Source organism: Sceloporus occidentalis, unplaced genomic scaffold, assembly GCF_023333645.1.
Source record: "Sceloporus occidentalis isolate IW3139 unplaced genomic scaffold, rSceOcc1.0.p SCAF_4, whole genome shotgun sequence".
Classification (NCBI taxonomy): Eukaryota; Metazoa; Chordata; class Lepidosauria; order Squamata; family Phrynosomatidae; genus Sceloporus; species Sceloporus occidentalis.
This window is the reverse complement of record NW_028316984.1, coordinates 204459103-204479068: the sequence shown is the minus strand read 5'-3', so window position 1 is coordinate 204479068 and position 19966 is coordinate 204459103. Positions and strand designations below refer to the sequence as shown.

General features: G+C 44.5%; 1 protein-coding gene across 1 annotated transcript; it reads right to left on the bottom strand.

Moving 5' to 3' along the window:
- Positions 1–756: 756 nt before the first annotated feature.
- LOC149315352 (cytochrome P450 2C19-like) lies at positions 757–17573 on the bottom strand. The gene is made up of 9 exons (XM_089523006.1): positions 17370–17573; positions 15391–15553; positions 10771–10920; positions 8342–8502; positions 7277–7453; positions 6713–6854; positions 4188–4375; positions 3125–3266; positions 757–1732 (listed from the first exon to the last, which is right to left on the bottom strand). Exons 1-9 carry the CDS (start codon positions 17550–17552, stop codon positions 1551–1553), a joined length of 1488 nt encoding a protein of 495 aa, XP_089379132.1. The 5' UTR covers positions 17553–17573; the 3' UTR covers positions 757–1550.
- Positions 17574–19966: the final 2393 nt, after the last annotated feature.

Sequence of the window (19966 nt, the reverse complement as noted above, 5' to 3'; positions counted from 1 at the left end):
TATTTAAACAGGACTATCATCATATCACCTCTTAACCTTCTTTTCTCCAGACACATGGCTCCAGTTTCTCCACATCCTTTATGAATTGTGGTGCCCAGAACTGGACACCAGATTGCCAGATTACTACGGATTCCTAGGAACAACCTTAAAGTTCCCCAAGGATTCCTTCTCCTTCTTCCCTCTCTCTGCCATGTTTCCCCAATAGCTTGCGTTTAGGGACATGTGCTCCTCCATCCCAGCGACTGCAAACTGCACACATGCATCCATAAAATGAATAAAAAGGTCAGGCAAAAAAAGTCATTTTAGGAGGGTGATAGATAATTTTTTTAAAAAGGAATAGAAATAATCGAAAAATCAATTTATTGCTAAAGCAAGTAGTTGCTTTAGCACTATATATATTGATTTTTCAATTATTTCTGTTGCAAAAGAAAGAAAGAAAGAAAGAAAGAAAGAAAGAAAGAAGAATCGATTCTGATCTGGCATTCCCACTTATTGGACACGCTTCAGAATCGATTCTTCCCCCCAAAAAAACCACTTCCAAAGTAGTGTCAGGAAACCCTGGGTTAGTTGTGTTTGCCCCACTTCTTTCCTCCTGGAATCGATCCATTGAGGATCGGAAGTGGTTTCAAATGGGAACGAAGGCCATTTGCCCCGAATCCCGCTTCAGAGCAAAGTGCAGTGACCCCGAAAAAACACAAGTGCCTGAACCAATGTTTATTGAAATATTTTCAAGCAACGTCTGTTTGAAACAACTGGTTAAAAGTTCACATTTTATTTTAACAAAAAGCTTGTCTTCATTCTAAAGTAGATCCGCATTGCCATCAATACACAGTCCTTTTAATCGCCAGTGATTTTTGAAAGGGTCCCTCTTAGTTTGGGGACAGCGGTGGGGAAAAGACCAGGGTGCTGTCATCCCAGAAGATCTAAAGTAGCTTAAAGAGAGGTGAGTGTCAGAAGCAGATCGCTTGCAAAATCACAGGACGGAGCCAATGGGCAGGAGCTGGCTCCCTTTTGTTCCGGCCAAATGTTCCAGCTGTAACTGCCCTCCAACTGACCCTCGGGACACAAAATGGGAAACTGGCTCCTTCCACGAAAGCAAACTTCACAGTTAAAAAGTTTAAAAAATGGAAAACCACGCACAGTTTGATCCCAAAGTCTTTAATGAAAAGCCACATTTTGACTTGGGGCTGGAATGTAGCCATAGTTTTCATGCCCAATACTCTAAATATCTGAGGCACCAGATCCAGACTGATCTTGCAAGATAAACAAGGGCCATTTATTCCTTGGATGGGAGACTTCTAAGCAATGCCAGCTGCTGTTGGTGATATTTCAGAGGAAGGAACTGGCAAAGGCATCTCTGAATCTTCCTTGCCCAAGAAAACGCTGTGATAAAAATTGTGGGGTCACCCAAAGTTAACAAGTGGCTTGAAGGCAAATGGACACACACACACATTTTTGGTGCCCAAAGTGGGAGGGCTGGAAAATGTCTCTTAAAACAGAAGCAGAAGCCAAGTTCTCCTGCCCATCGCCAACTATGCCAGGGCACCTTCTCAACGGGGGACAACGCAGAGGCGGTAGGGCCGGGGGACGTTGCCAATGCTGCTCATCAGAGGTGTAATGTCAATCTCCTTGGGGTCCGTGAGGGGCTTCAGCTTGAAGTTCTGGAGGATGGAGGTCAAGAACAGGAAGAGCTCCATGCGAGCCAGGCCTTCTCCTGCGCAGATCCGCTTCCCTGCAAAGGAAGCCCCAGAAGGAAGAGGATCATAGACTCATAGAATTATAGAGTTGGAAGAGACCCAAGGGCCCTGATCCAGTCCAGCCCCCCTTCTGCCATGCAGGAACTCTCAATCAAAGCATCACCCATGTCAGATGGCCATCCATGAGAGGTGGCATGATAGCCCTCTTTAAGTATTTGAAGGGATGTCACACTGAGGAGGGAGCAAGCTTGTTTTCTGCTGCTCCAGGGAATAGGACATGAGAGCAATGGGTGGAAGCTCCAGGAAAAGAGCTTCCTCCTAAACATTAGGACGAACTTTCTGAGAGTAAGGGCTGTTCGACAGAGGAACATATTCCCCCAATGGAGAGTGGTGGAGTCTCCTTCCTTGGAGGTCTTTAAACAGCAGCTGGATTGCCATTTGTCAGGGATACATTGATTGTGAGTTCCTGCATGGCAGAACGAGGTTGGACCAGATGACTCTTAAGGTCCCTTCCAACTCCATCATCTGCTTTAACTGCCATGGCTCCATCCTATGGAGCCCTGGGATTTGTAGTTTGTTGAGGCACCAGAGCTTTCTAGCATGGAAGGTTAAACATCTTGCAGAATTACACATCCCAGTACTCCATTGTGTTGTGACATGTCAGTTAAATCAGTGTCAAACTGCCTCAATTCTGCAGTGTAGATGCAGCCTACAAACCGCAGGATTAGACTTGCCAGATGAGATCCGCCATGTTTCCACCTTGGAAGCCTTTAAAAAGGCTCTTCCGGCAGGCCTTCCCAGACGAGGTTAGATCCATTAGACTTGCCTCCTCCTCTAATGATACCTCTATTGTTCTGACATCAACATTGATTGATACCAGCCCCCCATCACCCCCCCCTTTTCTTGCACTAATCTGCCCTGAAATTTTAGTGTATTCCTATTGGACAGTTTTAAATTTGGATGTTTAATCTCTTTTTATGGCTTGATCACTGTTTTTATGATTGGGGCAAGGGTTGGTTTTTTGGTGTTTTTTTTAATTGTAATTTTAATTGTTTGATGTTTTAATTATACTGTTGAAATCCGCTTTGATTCCTTTGTGAAAAAGTGGAATACAAATTATTATTATTATTATTATTATTATTATTATTATACGGTTGGATGAAACCATGGCATTTATAATTATGCGAGGTGGATGCACCTATGGCTGTCTCAATGACAGGGACATCTTACTAACGTTGACTTTACAGCATGTGTATAACGTAAATATTGGCAGTGATGGTGAAGGATGCATATAGTCATTTCAAAGGTGAGGATGGAGCATTGTTGCAAAACATCAGGAGCAGTGGGAGATTAAAGATTAAAGGGACCCCCCCAAAAGCCACCCAACGGTTGATGCTGCCCGCTTGTGGTTTGGGCACCATTTTTACCTGCGGAAAAGGGCATGAAGTAGTCGCTCTTCCTGAAGGTCCCGTCTTTGTTCAGGAAATGTTGGGGGTCAAACGTTGTGGGGCTGGGGAATTCCTTGCTGTCATGCAACACTGAGGTCAGGACAGGGAATACTGTGGTCCCCTGCAGAGGATACAAGAAGCCAGGAAGGAAATTAGTTTATCATCTAAAGCTGGATTTCTGAAGCCCATCACTCTGAGCAAAGCCCTTGAAAGCAAGGCACAAGAATGCCAACAACAACAACAACAACAATAATTCATATTCTGCCTCTCCAGTTGGATCAAGGCAGCTTACAACTAGGTAACAAATATACAGAATAGAATCCATTATTCCTCCCTCCCACCCTAGTTCTAGGAAAGGACGCAGCTGGCGTATCAGCCAAAGCTGATAGCAAGCACTCCTGACCGTCGCATCTATCTGGGTTGACATCTGAAGCAAGGAATCCAGGAGCACTCCCAAGTCACGGACACCATCCTTTAGGGGAAGTGTGACCCCCTCCAGGACCAGTTGACATCTCTCTATGCCTGGGTCAGGGGTCCCAAGAACGAGTACCTCCGTCTTATCTGGATTCAGTTTCAGTCTGTTTTTCCTCATCCAGTCCAGTGCCGCCTTAAGGCATTCATTTGGAGGAGGGATGCCATCCTTAGTCAAAGCTGTAGTCCGAGGCACGGAGAGCTATATCTGGGTGTCATCAAGATACTGACAGTACCCCTCCCCATGTCTGCGGATGATCTCTAAATGTGGCCCCTACACCAAAGCAATAAGTGGTGCAACACAGGGCAGTAAGAGCTTTTGATGCATTGCCTCTCGTTGAATGGATGGTGGGAGTCTTTCTTTGCTGCTTTTGGGCTCACTGAAGATGCAGCTCCTTTCTTGTCTAGCTACCGGTCTCTTTCTAGGCATTGCTGAAGCCACTGTTTTTGGCCTGCAATGCCTTCCATAGTTGGGTCCAGGACAGATGAAGGATGGCATTTTCCCATGCAAACCTACCCAAAGCTCAAGTGAGAGTTTTATAGGTTCTTGAAGTGGAATCAGAGAACTTACCTTGGGAATGACGTATTGTCTGAATGGCGTGTCCTTGACCACCGCATGAGGGAGACTCAATGGGACGAGAGAGATGAACCTCTGGATCTCGTGGATGACGGCATCCGTGTAAGGCATCTGCCCCCGGTCAGCCATGCAAGGCCTTCTTGAGCAACCAACCACCCGGTCAATCTCCTCCTGAACTTTCCCTGTCACGAGAAGGATGAAGTTCAATGTCAAGCAAGAAACATCCATGAGCAGTCAGAGAAGCCATCTAGAACCCATGGGAGGTTCAGTCTGTTGTGACCCACTTCAACGCAACATAAATGGTTTAGATGTGTTTTGGTCCCAGGCCAATGACTACATCCCCTTACCCCTCCGTAATGACAACTTGGATGACCACCAACAAATACTAGGTGCTGTAGGATATATTTCAGAGGAAGGAACTGGGACAACCAGCTCTGAGGATTCCTTCCCTTGGAAATCCCTCTGAAATTCATGGGGTTGCCATAAAATCAACAAGCAAGTTGAAGGTCCATCCACACACAGTGACACCCAGTTTCCATCTTTTTGCCTTCATGGCTACCAATGGAAGGAGCAACTACCACATCCCAATGAGTTTCAAGCAAAAGGCATTCTGAAAGGCAATATGTAAGGTGACCCAACTGCTGTGATGGCTGTTATTGATACCATTATTAATTTTATTCATACTCCATTTTATCCCCAGAAAGCAAGACTCAAGGTGGTTGCATGTCGGAGTTCATTTTGTGAAGGAGATCTTAGAGGCTGTCGCTGAAGCATTTCCGACAAGTACTTGTGAGCCACATTCGCAGACAGATGTTGCCTCTGAGGAGGGCCATTTGCCCCAAATGCACTGGGTTCTAAAGGCTTATTAAATTTGCAGATGACACCAAATTAGGAGGAGCAGCTAATACCCCAGAGGAAGGGATCAGAATTCAAAATGACCTGAATAGACTAGAAAGCTGGGCCAAAGCTAACAAAATGAAATTCAACACAGAGAAAGGTAAGGTATTGCACTTTGGGTGGAAAAATGAAATGCACAGATATAGGATTATGGGGGACACTTGGCTTAAGGAGACAACATGTGAAAGGGATCTAGGAGTCCAAGTAGACCACAAGTTGAACATGAGTGAACAGTGCGATGCGGCAGCTAAAAAGGCCAGTGCCATTCTAGATTCCAATAGAAGTATAGTGTCCAGATCAAGGGAAGTTATAGTGCCACTCTATTCTGCTTTAGTCAGGCCTTACCTGGAATAATCCTGTGTCCAGTTCTGGTCACTCCAGTTCAAAAAGGATGTTGATAACCTGTTGCATGTCTAAAGGAGAGCGACTAAAATGGTGAAGGGTCTGGAAACCATGAAGCCCTATGAGGAATGACTTAGGGAGCTGGGGATGTTTAGCCTGGAGAAGAGAAGGTTAAGGGGTGATAGGATAGCCCTGTTTCAATAATTGAAGGGATGTCATATTGAGGGGGGAGCAAGCTTGTTTTCTGCTGCTCCAGAGAAAAGGACCTGGAAGTTGGAACAATGGATGCAAGCTATAGGAAAAGAGATTCCACCTCAACATTAGGAGGAACTTCCTGAGAGTAAGGGCTGTTCGACAGTGGAACAGACTTCTTCCTTGGAGATTGTGGTGGAGTCTCCTTCTTTGGAGGTCTTTAAGCAGAGGCTGGATGGCCATCTGTCAATGGGGATACTTTGACTGAGAGTTCCTGCATGGCAGAAGAAGGAGGTTGGACTGGATGGTCCTTATGGTCTCTTCCAACTCTACGATTCTATGATTCTATTATTCTAATACGAATGAAATGGATCTAGGAGTCCAAGTAGACCACAAGTTGGACATGAGTCAACAGTGCGATGCGGCAGCTAACAAGGCCAATGTGATTTTAGGCTGCATCAATAGAAGTACAGTGTCTAGATCAAGCGAAGTAATAGTGCCAGGGTCTAGAAACCATGAAGCCCTATGAGGAGAGGCCTAAGGAGCTGGGATGTTTAGCCTGGAGAAGAGAAGGTTTAGAAGTGATATGATAGCCCTCTTTAAGTATTTGAAGGAAAGTCTCATATTGAGGAGGGAGCAAGCTTGTCTTCTGCTGCCCCAGAGGACAGGACACAATGGAGCAATGGATGCAAGCTCCAGGAAACGACATTCAGGAGGAACATCCTGATCTCAGAGCTATTTGCCAGTGGAAGACACTCCCTCCATGCAGTGCAATGGAGTCTCCTTCCTTGGAGGTCTTTAAAGAGAGGCTGGGTGTTTATGTCAATGGGGAAAATCAGGTTCCTTTTCAAGCGAATTAGTTTCCCCCCAGTGAATACGCAAAATATGAAGTGAGTGTGAATACAGCAGAGAAACCTTGCTGTCCTGACAGAATAAGGGCAAGATGGCTGAAATTACTTGTTCTTGCATGAAGATGTGTATATCCTTAGCCTATAGTCCGCCAGAGCAGTTAAACAGAAATTCAGCAAGATGCTCCCTGGAGAAACTGAGGGATGAGAAGAAGACTATGGGAGCCACATGTGTTTTACCTTCTATCTCTGGGTATTTCTGGAGGATCAGGAGCCCGTATCTGAGAGTGCTGCTGGTCGTTTCTGTTCCTGCCCCAAACAAGTCAGCGGCGGAGATAACCAAGCTTTCGATGGTGAACTCGGATGCCTTACTATGTTTTTCCTGGAGAAATTGCATCAGAAACAGTGGAGTCAATTTCACTCCATTTAGTCAAATATAATGAGCAGAAGTATAACAAATCCCAAAGATTACATCTGGTGGAAGGAAAATGTGTCGATGAAGCCATCTCTAAGGGCTAAAAAGCCTGGGAAGGGCTTGTCTCTCCTCTGCCAAAAAGCAAGCATTTCTAATGAGGAAGAGAAGTGGAAGGTGTCTAACAAAACAAGGGCAGACCACAGATATCACTGAAGAGGAATGTTGACAACTGAACTGAATTGTAATTATTGAGTTTGGAGTAACCACAGAGCAATTTAAGGGCACAAAGGGGATGATTTAGAGGGTCAGCCCAGGAGACAAATCCTCCTAAGGAGTGCCAAGGCACCAGGCTCTCTTCCCACCTTCAGGAGCCCATGCCTTGGTCTTACCTGGTCCATTTTAATGTAGAAGCAGTCGATGAAATCGCGAGGGGAGCTGGGGTCCAGGGTGTCCTTGTGCTCCTTGGCTTCTTCTAAAACAAACTCTATGGCCTTTCTGACATTTGCATCCACTCTGTGATGAGGCCCAGGGATGAAGTCCATTACGGAAGGGAAGATGTTGTAGAGCTAGGAAGGAAGAAAGAAGAAACGGATTGAGCTTCACCATCAGGAGAGCAAGGGAAGTCCTTTATGTCCAAAGGACATCTGGGTCCCATTGTACAACTCTAGATGGAATGGAGAAGAAGCTCTATTGCAGGGGAATTCTTCCTATGCGCTGAGACACATTGTTCACACACAAATGCAAACATGCGGAGCGTTTTGTCTGTCAGAGTAAAAGGAAGAATCTCCTGCTAGTTAGACATAAAGTTAATCTGTTTCTTCCTCTAGGAAATTACAAACTATTACGAAGTACACCAACCCAAAGTTCAAGGCACAGATGGTTAACCAGCCATGCTATGATTGATCACCATCCTGTTTTTCCTACTTGTTTGTCTCTGTCTAGAAAAGGAATGGACTTGCCCAGTTCGTTGTCAAACTGAATTGACCACAGCGCCAACTGAGTTGACCAGGATCAATTAGATTGTCCATACCAGATGGCTGTCTTTGGCTGAGGTCTTTACACTCTATAGATACTGTGCCTCATCTCTCTAGAAGGAGGACAGTAGAGATGCATATAGATGTGAATGAAGGATTCCCACAATGGGACAGTGATGGAGCATCAAGCTTTCTGCACACAATCTCCAGCTGCCATTTGCGCATTGCCAGGGCAGGGTCTGCCTCCACAGAAACAGAGGTCGTTCTTCCTTCCAGAAGTATAGGTGATCATCCTAGGCAGGGAATATGTTTCCCAGTTCTCCACAGACTCCTTGTGTCTCCAACTCCTATGCCCCCCCCCATTATCAAAATATTCACTTTAAACTGCTGTGTATTAATCTGTTCTCCTCTCTTCCGCCGTCAGTAAATGGAATTTGCACACAGGAGTGTATGTTTGACTTTTGGGGGCAAAGGACCTACCTGACCCCAAGGAGAGCTGTTAATCTGAAAGTTGTCATTCAGAAAGCCCATAATGGCCAGAAACCTCTTGTCATCGTAGTCAAAGTGCTTTCCCATGACGATGGAGCAGATGACATTGGAAGGAGCGCAGTTGAGCAGGAAGGTGGGGTCAAAGGGCTGCTCTGGAAGGACCACAAATCAATCCATCCATCAATCAGTCAATCAATTCAAAATTTCTTATTCTGAGCTTTCACTTTCATGCTTTACCAAGACTTCGTTCAGTACTAAGCTCTGTCACAGAATCATAGAATTATAAAATCATCGCCCTCACGGCCAGCTATGTTCCACCCGGTGCGGCTCAGGAATTCATGGATACCATGGCAGCCATGGGCCTGTCCCAGCTGATTGCGGGTCCAACGCATTTTGCGGGTAATACACTTGATATGGTCTTCTGTTCGGATGCGGAAAATCCGTGGGCGGAAATAACTAATATTTCCCCCCTGTCATGGACGGATCATTTCCTCGTGGAGGCAAAAATCAAGGCCACTACCCAGATCCCCCCTGGGGGTGGTGGACCTATTAGGATGGTCCACCCTTGATGGCTGATGGAACCCAAAAGGTTCCAGGAAGTCTTAGAGGGATACATGGTTGGAAGTGACGGCGACTCTGTTGATGCCCTGACTGGTATCTGGAATACCGGTCTCTCTAGGGCTATACACAGCATCGCTCCCAAGCGCCCTCTCAGGCCCGCTTCCAAACGCAAGCCCTGGTATACGGAAGATCTCCGGGCAAGGAAGCGGGAGCTGCGACGGCTAGAGCACCGCTGGCGGAAACACATACGCTTAGCCGACAAGGCTCTCCTAGACCGCCTTTTGGAGGACTACTGAGAGGCGATACGAGCAGCTAAGAACTCGTTCTATGCTGCTCGTGTCGCGTCCGCGGAGTCGCGTCCAGCAGAGTTGTTCAGAGTGGTCAGGGAGCTAACTCAGCTCCCTCCCGCCCTGAACCAGATCCTTGAACCTTCTAAGGCCTGCTGCGACCAATTTAACAACTTCTTCGCGGATAAAATCTCTCGGATAAGCGAAGGTCTTAACGCTGGCATTGGAGCAGAACCTAGGGTAGAGGCGTCCAGAGCCTCCGTGGACTCCATTAAACTGGATCAGTTTGAGTTGGTAAGTACCGATGATGTGGACAAGATCCTCGGAAGTGTTCGGAAGACAACCTGCTCTCTCGATCCCTGTTCCTCATGGTTAGCAGCACAGGGAGGACCGGCAGTAACTTTGTTGCTGCAACGGATTATTAACACATCTTTGAGGGAAGGGCAATTTCCATCGGAGTTAAAATTGGCCATTGTAAAACCTTTATTAAAAAAGCCCTCCCTCGACCCCCTGGTACATAATAATTATCGGCCAGTTTCACTGCTGCCATTTTTGGGGAAGGTGATCGATAGGGCGGTTGCAATCCAGCTTCAGGGGGTCTTGGATGAAACGGATTATCTGGACCCATTTCAAACTGGCTTTCGGGCGGGTTACGGGGTTGAGACGGCCATGGTCGCCTTGGTCGATGATCTCCGTCTGGGCATTGACAGGGGAAGCGTGTCTCTGTTGGTGCTCTTGGACATCTCAGCGGCTTTCGATACCATAGACCATGGTATCCTTCTGGAGCGCCTGGCAGAGTTGGGAATCGGGGGCACTGCGCTCCAGTGGTTCCAGTCCTACCTCTCCGGGAGGTCCCAGATGGTGCAGCTGGGAGACGTGTGCTCCGATAGGAGGGCCCTTACAACTGGGGTCCCCCAAGGAGCCATTCTGTCTCCCATGCTATTTAACATTTACATGAAACCGCTGGGAGAGATCATCCGGAGACATGGGGTGCGGGGTTATCAGTACGCTGATGACACCCAGATAGTCTTCTCTATGTCTCCGACTGCTGCAGTGACCGAGGATGGCATCTCTCCTCTCGTGGCATGCCTGGAGTCAGTAATGGGCTGGATGAGGAAAAACCGACTCAGCCTGAATCCAGAGAAAACGGAGGTACTCGTGATAGGTTCTCCTGGTCCAGGAATGGCGGTGGTTCCACCTGTCCTGAACGGGATCACGCTTCCTGTGAAGGACTCCGTGCGCAGTCTGGGGGTGCTTCTTGATTCGTCGCTTCACCTAACATCTCAGGTGAATGCGATGGTCAGGAACACCTGTTATCAGCTTCGGCTTATTCGCCAGCTGCCTTCCACCTCTTGGAGGGAAATCCTAGGTCATTGGCTGACCTCCTGCAGAGGAAGGGTCATCCTGATCTTCAGAAACAAGTTTCACCAAATGACTGCTCCAGGTACACCAGGTTTAAGATGCAAGCAAGAGTTTGAGCTTTGAGCCTTATGCAACAGTGGTCAAGAAGATGAAGAGGAATCTTCTGGAAAGTCAGTAGGAGGATAGTGGGGGTTGTCACAATCTACATACCTTTAGTGTTTCGCAACTGTTCCAGGAGATACTGGGCTTCCTCCTGGATCCTCTCCTCAATGCTTTTCTTCCCCATCCCAAAGTTGCGGAGGGTGGTCAGGGCGAAGCGCCGGAGCTGCTTCCAGGTCTCTCCGTTGCTGAAGATGATCCCTGGAAATGGAGGAAAGCAAGAGACAAGCATTATCCCCCAAACAGTGGCAAAAAAGCATCATTTCCCAATATCAGTGGGCATCATACTGAGCCGTTACAAGATGATAACCTGGGTTTGCAGTCTTATAACTGCTAAGAATTCACATTTATGATTGGGAACAATGAAACATGGGACCCCTAATTTGTAAAATAACTTTGTTGTTAAAAGCTAAAAGCCGTCACAATGGCGGGTTACATACCGCCATTTGGGACGTCCTCAGGATGTCACAGTTTTAAAAAGGGGCGTCTCTTCTAGACACCCCTACTCCTGTTATGGACTCTGTCCGTAACAAATGGCGGCGGCTGTTCCACATGGCCGCCGCCATCTTGACATAACGGACGCTCTGCGTCCGCACGTCACGCCCCGGAAATGACGCTGCGAGTGCACGACTAGCGCCTTGTGGCGTCTCTTCCGGGGAGCAAGAAGGAGCGCGATTTTCACGCTCCTTCTTGGCAGCATTCGGGAACCGCGCCGTTTGGCTGCTGTGGTTGCCGGACGCTGCAACCGGCGGCGGTGCGAGACGGCCCCTTCTGGGCCATCTGTAACACACCAATGCGATACTGATCCAGACAGTAGGTACAGCAGCAACATAAAAGGATCAAGACACAGAATTTCTGGGGGGAAATACAGATAAACAAAATAATAACAATAAAATAATCCCATCAATAAGATGCAGTAATACAACAATAATGATAAAAACATATGGCAAATGTGTTAGAATCCTGAAGTATTCTACCAGAGGTATTCTAACTGTGGATGCTGGGGGATGGGTTGCGCTTGGCATAGCTTGTAGAGATGGTGGTATGTAGTGCTAGGCTGGACCAGGTGTGAGTTATCTAGTGTCCTTGAGAGGCTGGCCTGCAGAGACTTGGAATGCAGTTTCGTTTCTCAGGGGAGAGGGATGGAGGATGGGAACTAGTGCTGGGAAGGAGGGGTCCTACTGCGCGGGCTTTTGCTGGGGGTGGAGTGCTTTGGCTTTGGGGGGAACTTATGCATTGCTTTGGCTGGGAGGGGTCAGTCTCAGCTTAGAAGCTGAGTGATGCGACATCGCTGATCTTGGAACCTTCAATAAAGTTCTGTTGTTACAATGAACAAGCTGACTGATTGATTGTCCAGGATTCTGGTCCACACTCTGACAGTAAGCTGAGACTCCTACTAATTTCCTCTGAGGGCAATGTCGGAACAGAAGTCCTCAGAAGAATCTACCTCAACCAGAATGGAGACCACAGCAGGAGCCGTGGGAGAGAGCCAAGCCCAAGGGACGGAGGCCAGGGCTCTTCCAAAAGACACCCAGTTGACGCTGGCTCAGACGCCAGGAGCTGGGGCCCCATGGTTTGGGCAACCATCGGTTCCTCCTCGCACGAGGGAGTGACGCCGAGCCGCTCGTTGGTCCGCCTGGGACACCGGTTTTACGCAGCCACTGCAACTGCAACCCAAGGATGAGGAGGACCTACAGAAACAGGTACAGCAACTCCAGGAGGACATGGAGGGAGTCCAGGGCACGTTGGCCCAGATATTGGACATCTGGTCCACACTTCTGATCCTCGCTCCCATCTTGAGAACTAAGTCTAATCTTACTAGCAGCTAAAGCAAATTTTGCCATCATGGAGGTAATGAATGCATCATTTCCAGCCAAAAGCATAGAGATCTGCTGGGAGCAAGATCTGTCTGTTGGAAAGAGAGTGCAAAATATGATTAAGGAACTTTTGTCTAGGAGCGGTATGAAGAGGGCAATGTAAAAGATGATGCTCAATGTTCTCCACTATCCCAGTTTTACAAATACACAATCCATAGGCAGAAGGCATACGTCGAAACCTTAAGCCTGTGAATGCTTTTCTAATAGGGGCCAGAGTAAGATTAAAAAAATAATGCTCTAATCCAAACGATGTTTTATATAGAGGAAACCAAAATGAGAAAGAGGCGTTTGGGAGTGATTGTAAGGGAGCCCATTTAGCAACAAGTTGGATTTTCCCTTTCATCAGTTGCTTAACTCGACCAGCGGCATAATTTGGTAGTGAGTCAACATCAGTCTCATAGCTCTGCAGCATCATTCTGGCAATACATACCCAGGAACTTGAGGAGTTAGAAGATAATTGCTCTAAAAGGCATTTTTTGGGGAGCCTGGAATCACTCATGGTCAACAACTTCAACCAGTAAAAGGCAAGTGCAATATGTATCTCAGCTTGAAGGGCAGTTTGACCTGTTTCTGCTCTCAAAAAGGAGACTGGGGTACTTTTAGGAACAGACAAGAGGGATCTCAAGAATGGATTCTGAACAGTTTCCAAATTAGAGATACTATCATACCCCCAAATTTCTGCACCGTGTAATAGTTGAGGAACCATTTTTCTTTGATAAACCTCAATAGAAGGGGCTGCCAATTGAAGTCTATAGAGTTTCAGGAGGGAGTTTATAGAATGGGATGATTTTAGCTTGGTTGCAACAAAATGTGTTTTCCATGACAGGTGAGCTTGAAATCTTAAACCCAGATAATTGAAATAGGATTGTTGGTCTATAGATTTTGCCTCTAGCTCCAGCGGTGAAGTTTTTTCCTTAAACCCAAATCCACAGCTTTGGTTTTAGAGTGATTAACTATTAACATTTCGTTTAAACAAAATTCACTTAACTTCTTTAAAAGTCTTTGCATCCCAATTAAAGTAAGCGAGATCAGACCTTATTAGTAGGCTGTGTGTAATTTGTGCGGATCAAAAAAGGCTGAATCTCTTGGACTATTTTGGTCAAGGTCTCCAAAGGATCTTGAGTCGTCATAAGAAGATCTCTTAGTATCAGCATCCCAGGGGACATTAGGAAGGTATTTACATTTTCATTGACTTTCCCATTCCATTTGAGCCTTTTGTTTTCTTGGGGGGGAGGCGCATGTTATCAATGGTGCTCAACTTTTTATTTCCAGAAGCGGTGGCATCAGAAGTAACTGGACTGGCATATGATCACTCTCAGGCCTAACCAGGACTTTAAAGTTAACAAGCCATGGAAACGCTGCTTGTGAAAGAACGAAATAGTTGACCTCGCTTTTCCCTTTAGTCCTATATACGTCTATGAATCGGCCTCAGGGTCACTATCATTCCCGTTAGAAAGGAAAAGATGAAATTTAAAAATGATAGAAAAAGGGGATTTTCCAGCCTCATTAATCAAGAATCTTTAGAATTCCCAATGGGCATTTGGGACACGTCTTCTTAACTTAAACCAAGTTCCTCGGCTAGTTTGTTATTGTTTGGACCCAATCTAGCGTTCATATCACCTGCCACTAAGATTAATGGATGAGCATATGCATCATACAGAGACGTAGGAATTAGTTCTACGTCAGGCCATCTAAAATCATGCTCATATATTGAGTTCTGAAGAGGGCAATATACATGAATCAGAAAAGGTTTCCCTCCACTAGGCCAGTCAGCTTGAAGAATAAGAACATTGTCACAAACCCCAAAGTCCTCTTGGAGAATTGTGGGGTTAGAGACCACAGCAACCAAGGTTGCCAAACCTCCATCAGGACGCCCCTGATGCTTTGATTTGGAAGCCACAAAGCCAGGAGGAGACGGAAAACCAGGGAAGAGACCCAGCTTCCTTGCATACAGATAATCTGAAAACGGGCACAAAAGTCTTTACAGTTTTTGTCAGCCAACTTAGAGGCCCGTCCCGCAACAGTCCATGATAGGGCATTAAATAAAGTATTAGCCTTGGACTGGATATCTATCTGCTCCACAAGGGGGGAGTCTGTAGAAAGTAGAGTAATATTGTTACCCCTCTCTCTAAGTCAATCCAGCTCTATAATTTGGTTGAGCCTGCAGTAATAAACATGGGAGGCCTCAAATGTACAGTTGCATAAAGAATAAGGTCTTGCTTGTCTCCATGCTGCTCCTCCCCAGAAATGGGAGAGCCCTGCAGGAGCCACTGAATCATAGAATCATAGACACAATGGAGGAATGGATGGAAGCTCCAGGAAAAGAGATTCCAGCTCAACATTCGGAGGGACTTCCTGAGAGTCAGGGCTGTTCGACAGAGGAACCCACTCTTTTGGAGATTTTGGTGGAGTCTCCTTCCCTGGAGGTCTTTAAACAGAGGCTGGATGGCCATCTGTCAATGGGGAGGCTTTGACTGAGAGATCCTGCATGGCAGAATGGGGTTGGACTGGATGGCCCTTTTGGGGGTCTCTTTATGATTCTATAATCCTCAAATACATAGAGATGATGGGAACTCCTCTCCTGAAGCCCTCCATCTGGGTTGGTGGCATTGGACTAAAGATCAAGTTGGACACTCAGGTATTCATTCTATCATTCATAACCACTTTGCAGTGGCTTTCTTTTTTCTGTTTATCTTCCCCAGATTTGTATCTCAGTGGTTCTGACGCCCTTATATTTTTGTAAGAGATGTTAGACCTTGCCCCCACATGCAAGCCAGCCAGAAACACAAAATACCTTTCCCCTTCATGATGTTGTCAGCTAAGGGCAGTTTCCCTCTGCCTGAAAATTCATCCGCGCGATCGACCAGGGCTTCTTTGATGGCATCATAGCCATGCAGGACCACAACAGGCTCCGCTCCGAAATGCAGTGTGAACACGGAGCCATATGTCTCACTGAGCTGGAGGGAGACAGATACAGAAAGAGAGGGATAGGCACATCACTGGATGGTCACCAACACATGGTCAGAAATGGGTCAAGGGTCTGTCTGCTTATGCCCCTGCAAATGATTTTGTACCATTTTGGCACTTTCATGTTGTAGCACTTTTGAAACTAAGAATAGAAAGAGGTTGGCAGCATGAGCTTCAGTGGGAATGAGCCCTATGACAGCTCATGCTGCCAACTTCTTTCAGTTTCCGATTCGCCTTCTCTCCGTGTTGGTAAATCGATTACAAGAGGTCCGTCGTTCCCACTATGAAAGCAGATCTTTTCATTATCCCCTTGTGATCGCTTCTTTTTTGGCACAATTGTTGTCTGTTTGCACCACTTCAAAATGCAGGTCAATCATCTGTGCGTCATCAGTGACAGTGAGTGGCAGCTCGGCTTGGGAACTCTCTCTCTCTCATATATGTGTGTGTGTGTGTGTGTGTGTGGGTATATATATAATCATAGAATCATAGAGTTGGAAGAGACCACAAACTGATTGAAGATTTGGTTCATTGGTTTTGCACTTACTTGCTTAACTGTCAGCTGCCATCGGATCGCCCAGGTAATTACAAGTAGTTGCAAAATCAATGAATCAAATCTTCTATCAATTTTATTTTTTTATTTAAAAAAATCATGCGCCCGTATGTCACACCAGAAGCACAAAGGCAGCGCAAAATGGTGGATCTACCAAACACTGAGGAGGCATGGTAAAGGCCCCTCTGCCATTAGTCCCTCCATCCAGAATGATGCCATTCAGATCCATCATTCCCAATTGTTGAACACGCTTCGGAATCAATTCTTTCCAAAAGAACCACTAGGAAACTAGTGTCTGGAAAAACCGGGGGCTTTGTGTTTACCTCCCTTTGTTGCGACAGAAATCGATCACAGAAGGATCGGAACAGGTTTCAAATGGGAATGGCGGTCATATAACCCAATCAGCGATTTGCTTAAAATCATAGTGGGAAGGTGCCCATAGACTTAAGTCTACTTCCTCAGATGCATTTGGACAGTAAGTTATTTGGCAAGTTTGTTGGCAAGACAAAAAAACACAAGCAAACTAGCAATCCTGCAGTGACCTACACATTGCCCCCTCCTAAAAGTCCTGCACCTCAGAAGTCGGCCCTTGGGGTCTCTTCCTACTTGAATCATAGAGTTGGAAGAGACCCGAAGAGACCCATCCAGTCCAAGCCCATTCTGCCATGCAGGAACTCTCAAGTAAACATCTCCATTATCTCCAAGGGAACGTCTTCCACTGTCAAACAGCTCTTACTGTCAAGAAGTTCCTCCTAAAACTTGCATCCATTGTTCTGTGTTCTAGTCTCTGGAGCAGCAGAAGACAAACTTGCTCCCTCCTTAATATGAAATAATAATAATAATAATAATAATAATAATAATAATGTTTATTTGTATCCTGCCTCTCCCTACTGATCGAGGCGGTTACAAAACAGACAGGTCTCAATAAAATACACAGTACATATAAAAACCAAAAACTAAATAATCCTCTCCCCTTATGCCCCTCCCTACCTTAAAGCAAGAAACAAAACAAATCAACAACAACATAATAAAAATGTGTTAAAATAGATTAAAATAGCAACTAGGAAACTTCAAATATTTAAACAGGGCTATCATCATATCACCCCTTAACCGTCCCTTCTCCAGGCTAAACAGCCCCAGCTCCCTGAGTCTATGGCTTGGCTTCCAGACGCTTCACCATTTTGGTGGCCCTCCTCTGGACACAGTTCCAGTTTCTCAACATCCTTTGCAATGGTGGCCTCGACTCTTGCTCTTGCCTTATGGAGAGCGTGGTCCAAGTGGTTGGTCTTCAGCTGCAGAGCATTCCCGATGAGGGGCAATGGAGTCGGTCTGGGGGGCAGCTTCCCTTTCTTGTGGGTCTCGCTTTTCCAGATGGCAGAAAGAACAAGGCAGGAGATACAGACGATCAGCAGAATGGTGGCTGTCCCCAGAGGCTCCATCCCAGAAACCTACTGTCTCCAGATTCAAGATGAAGAGAATGCTTTCCACTGCTCCACTGCTCTGAAATTTATACATTGCAAAGCTTAGGAACACCGGGCTGGTATGAATACACTGTGTTAATCATTACTCAATCCAGCTTTTCTGTTATCATCAGGACAAGAACTTCTGTGAACTCTACTCTCTGTTCCCTTTTGTATTGACTCTTATCTCATATGCATTGTATACACAGCCTGGGTGCACTTCTGAAGGCATCAGAGGAAAGGTAACCATGAATTTTTTTTTTTTTTTGTTTATTATGAATCCAACATTTAACATACATAAACAAAGACATAAACACATATTTACATTAGATCTCTCATATTATACACCTTCTAGTTATTACTTCCTTTACATTTGGCTAATACCGCGGATTACAAGCTATTTCTTTATTCCTGGTCTATAACTCGTTCTTTCATTTTCACATGGTGCTTCCCAAAAAGATTTTTTTTTCCCTTAAATCAACCTTATTTATTTAAATTATCTAATAACTCATTCCCCTCAATCAATTCTAAAGCACTCCATTCCTTTTTCACATTTTCTTCAGATTTTCCTTTTAATAATGCAGATAATATGTCCATATTTCTGGCTTCAAATAATTTGCTCAACCATTCCTCAATTGATGGATTATTTGATGCTTTCCAATACTGTGCATATGCTATTCTTGCTGTAGTGACCATATATAATATAATCCTGTTTGCCTTTACATTTCTAATATTATGAGTCATATTCAACAAGAGCAAATTTGCTTCAAAGGGTATGTTTATCTTAAGAATGCCTTCTATAAATTTATGGATCATTTGCCAGTAATCTCTTGCTTTGGTACACAGCCACCACATGTGGTAAAAATTCCCTTCCGGTCTTCCACATTTCCAACAATTGATGTTACCTGATTTGTAGATTTGATGGATTTTTTGGGGAGTTAAGTACCACCTATAAAACATTTTCAGGTAATTTTCTTTATAGTTTTGGCATAAAGTAAATTTGTTGGTCCCTTTCCACGATTTTTCCCATTCTTCTATTTTAATTATTTTTTTAGTGTCCTGTGCCCATCTTATCATATTATGTTTAATCAATTCATTTTCTAAATCTCTTCCCTTCAATAATTTGTAATATTTAGAAATGTGTTTACCCTGTTTATCGGTCATTATTTTGTCAATTTCGTTACTATCGGTTGTCAGACCCACTGTTTCATTGTCTTTTTTAAAGCGGCTTTTTAATTGGTTGTATAAAAACCAATCCTGCATTTCTCCATTTATATTGATTTCTTCTATCTTTTTCATGATAAGTTTCCCTTCTGTGGTTTTATTGATTAAATCTCCATATCTTACCCATTGTTGATTCTCACATTTGGTTCTTTTGTAGTATGCCTCTTGTATGGAAACCCATTGAGGAATGTAATTGTAAAATTGATTTTTCACTTTAAACCAAACTTTAAGTAAAGATTTTCTCAGCATATGATGATTGAAAATACTGTTTTCTTTGGGTTTGGTGTACCACATATACGCATGAATTCCCATATTTAAATTGGCACATTCCAAATCTAGTAAACTTTCATCCCTTAATTTGAACCATTCTTCTAGCCAGTTAAGGCATGCTGCGTAATAATAGAGCTTAAAATTTGGTAGATTACAACCCCCTTTGGTTTTATCTTCTGTAAGTAATTTCCATTTTATTCTTGCTTTTTTGCCTTGCCATATAAATCTAGACAGGTCTTTTTGCCACGAATCGAAGTATTTTTCATTTATTATAACTGGAATATTACAAAATAAATATAATATCCTTGGCAAAATATTCATTTTTATTGCCGCGATTCTTCCAAGGAAGGATAGATTATATTTGCTCCAAATAATCAAATCTTTTTTTATTTCGTTCCATGTTTTTATGTAATTATTTTTAAAGAGTTCTATGTTTCTTTTTGTAAAGTAGATTCCCAAATATTTGATTTTGGCTTCAATCGAGTATCCTGATATTACTTTTAGTGTCTTGTCCTCATCTTTTGTGAAATTTTTAGTAAGAATTGTTGTTTTTTCAGAATTTATTTTAAATCCAGCTAATGCGCCAAATTCCTCTATAGTTTGTATCAAATATTTGATTCCATTAAATGGTTCATCTAGAAAAACCACAATGTCATCCGCGAAAATTTTTAGTTTACACTCCGTGTTGCGGATCTTAATCCCTCTAATTTTATCTTCTTCTCTTATTTTGTTTGCCAATATTTCTAGAACCAATATAAATAATAAAGGAGAGAGGGGACATCCCTGCCTTGTTCCCCTTCTGATCTTGAAATTCCTAGATATTTCCTCATTTATAAGTAGGGATGCCCTTTGTTGGTTATATATATACTTAATCCATCTTTCGAATTTTTCTCCCATAT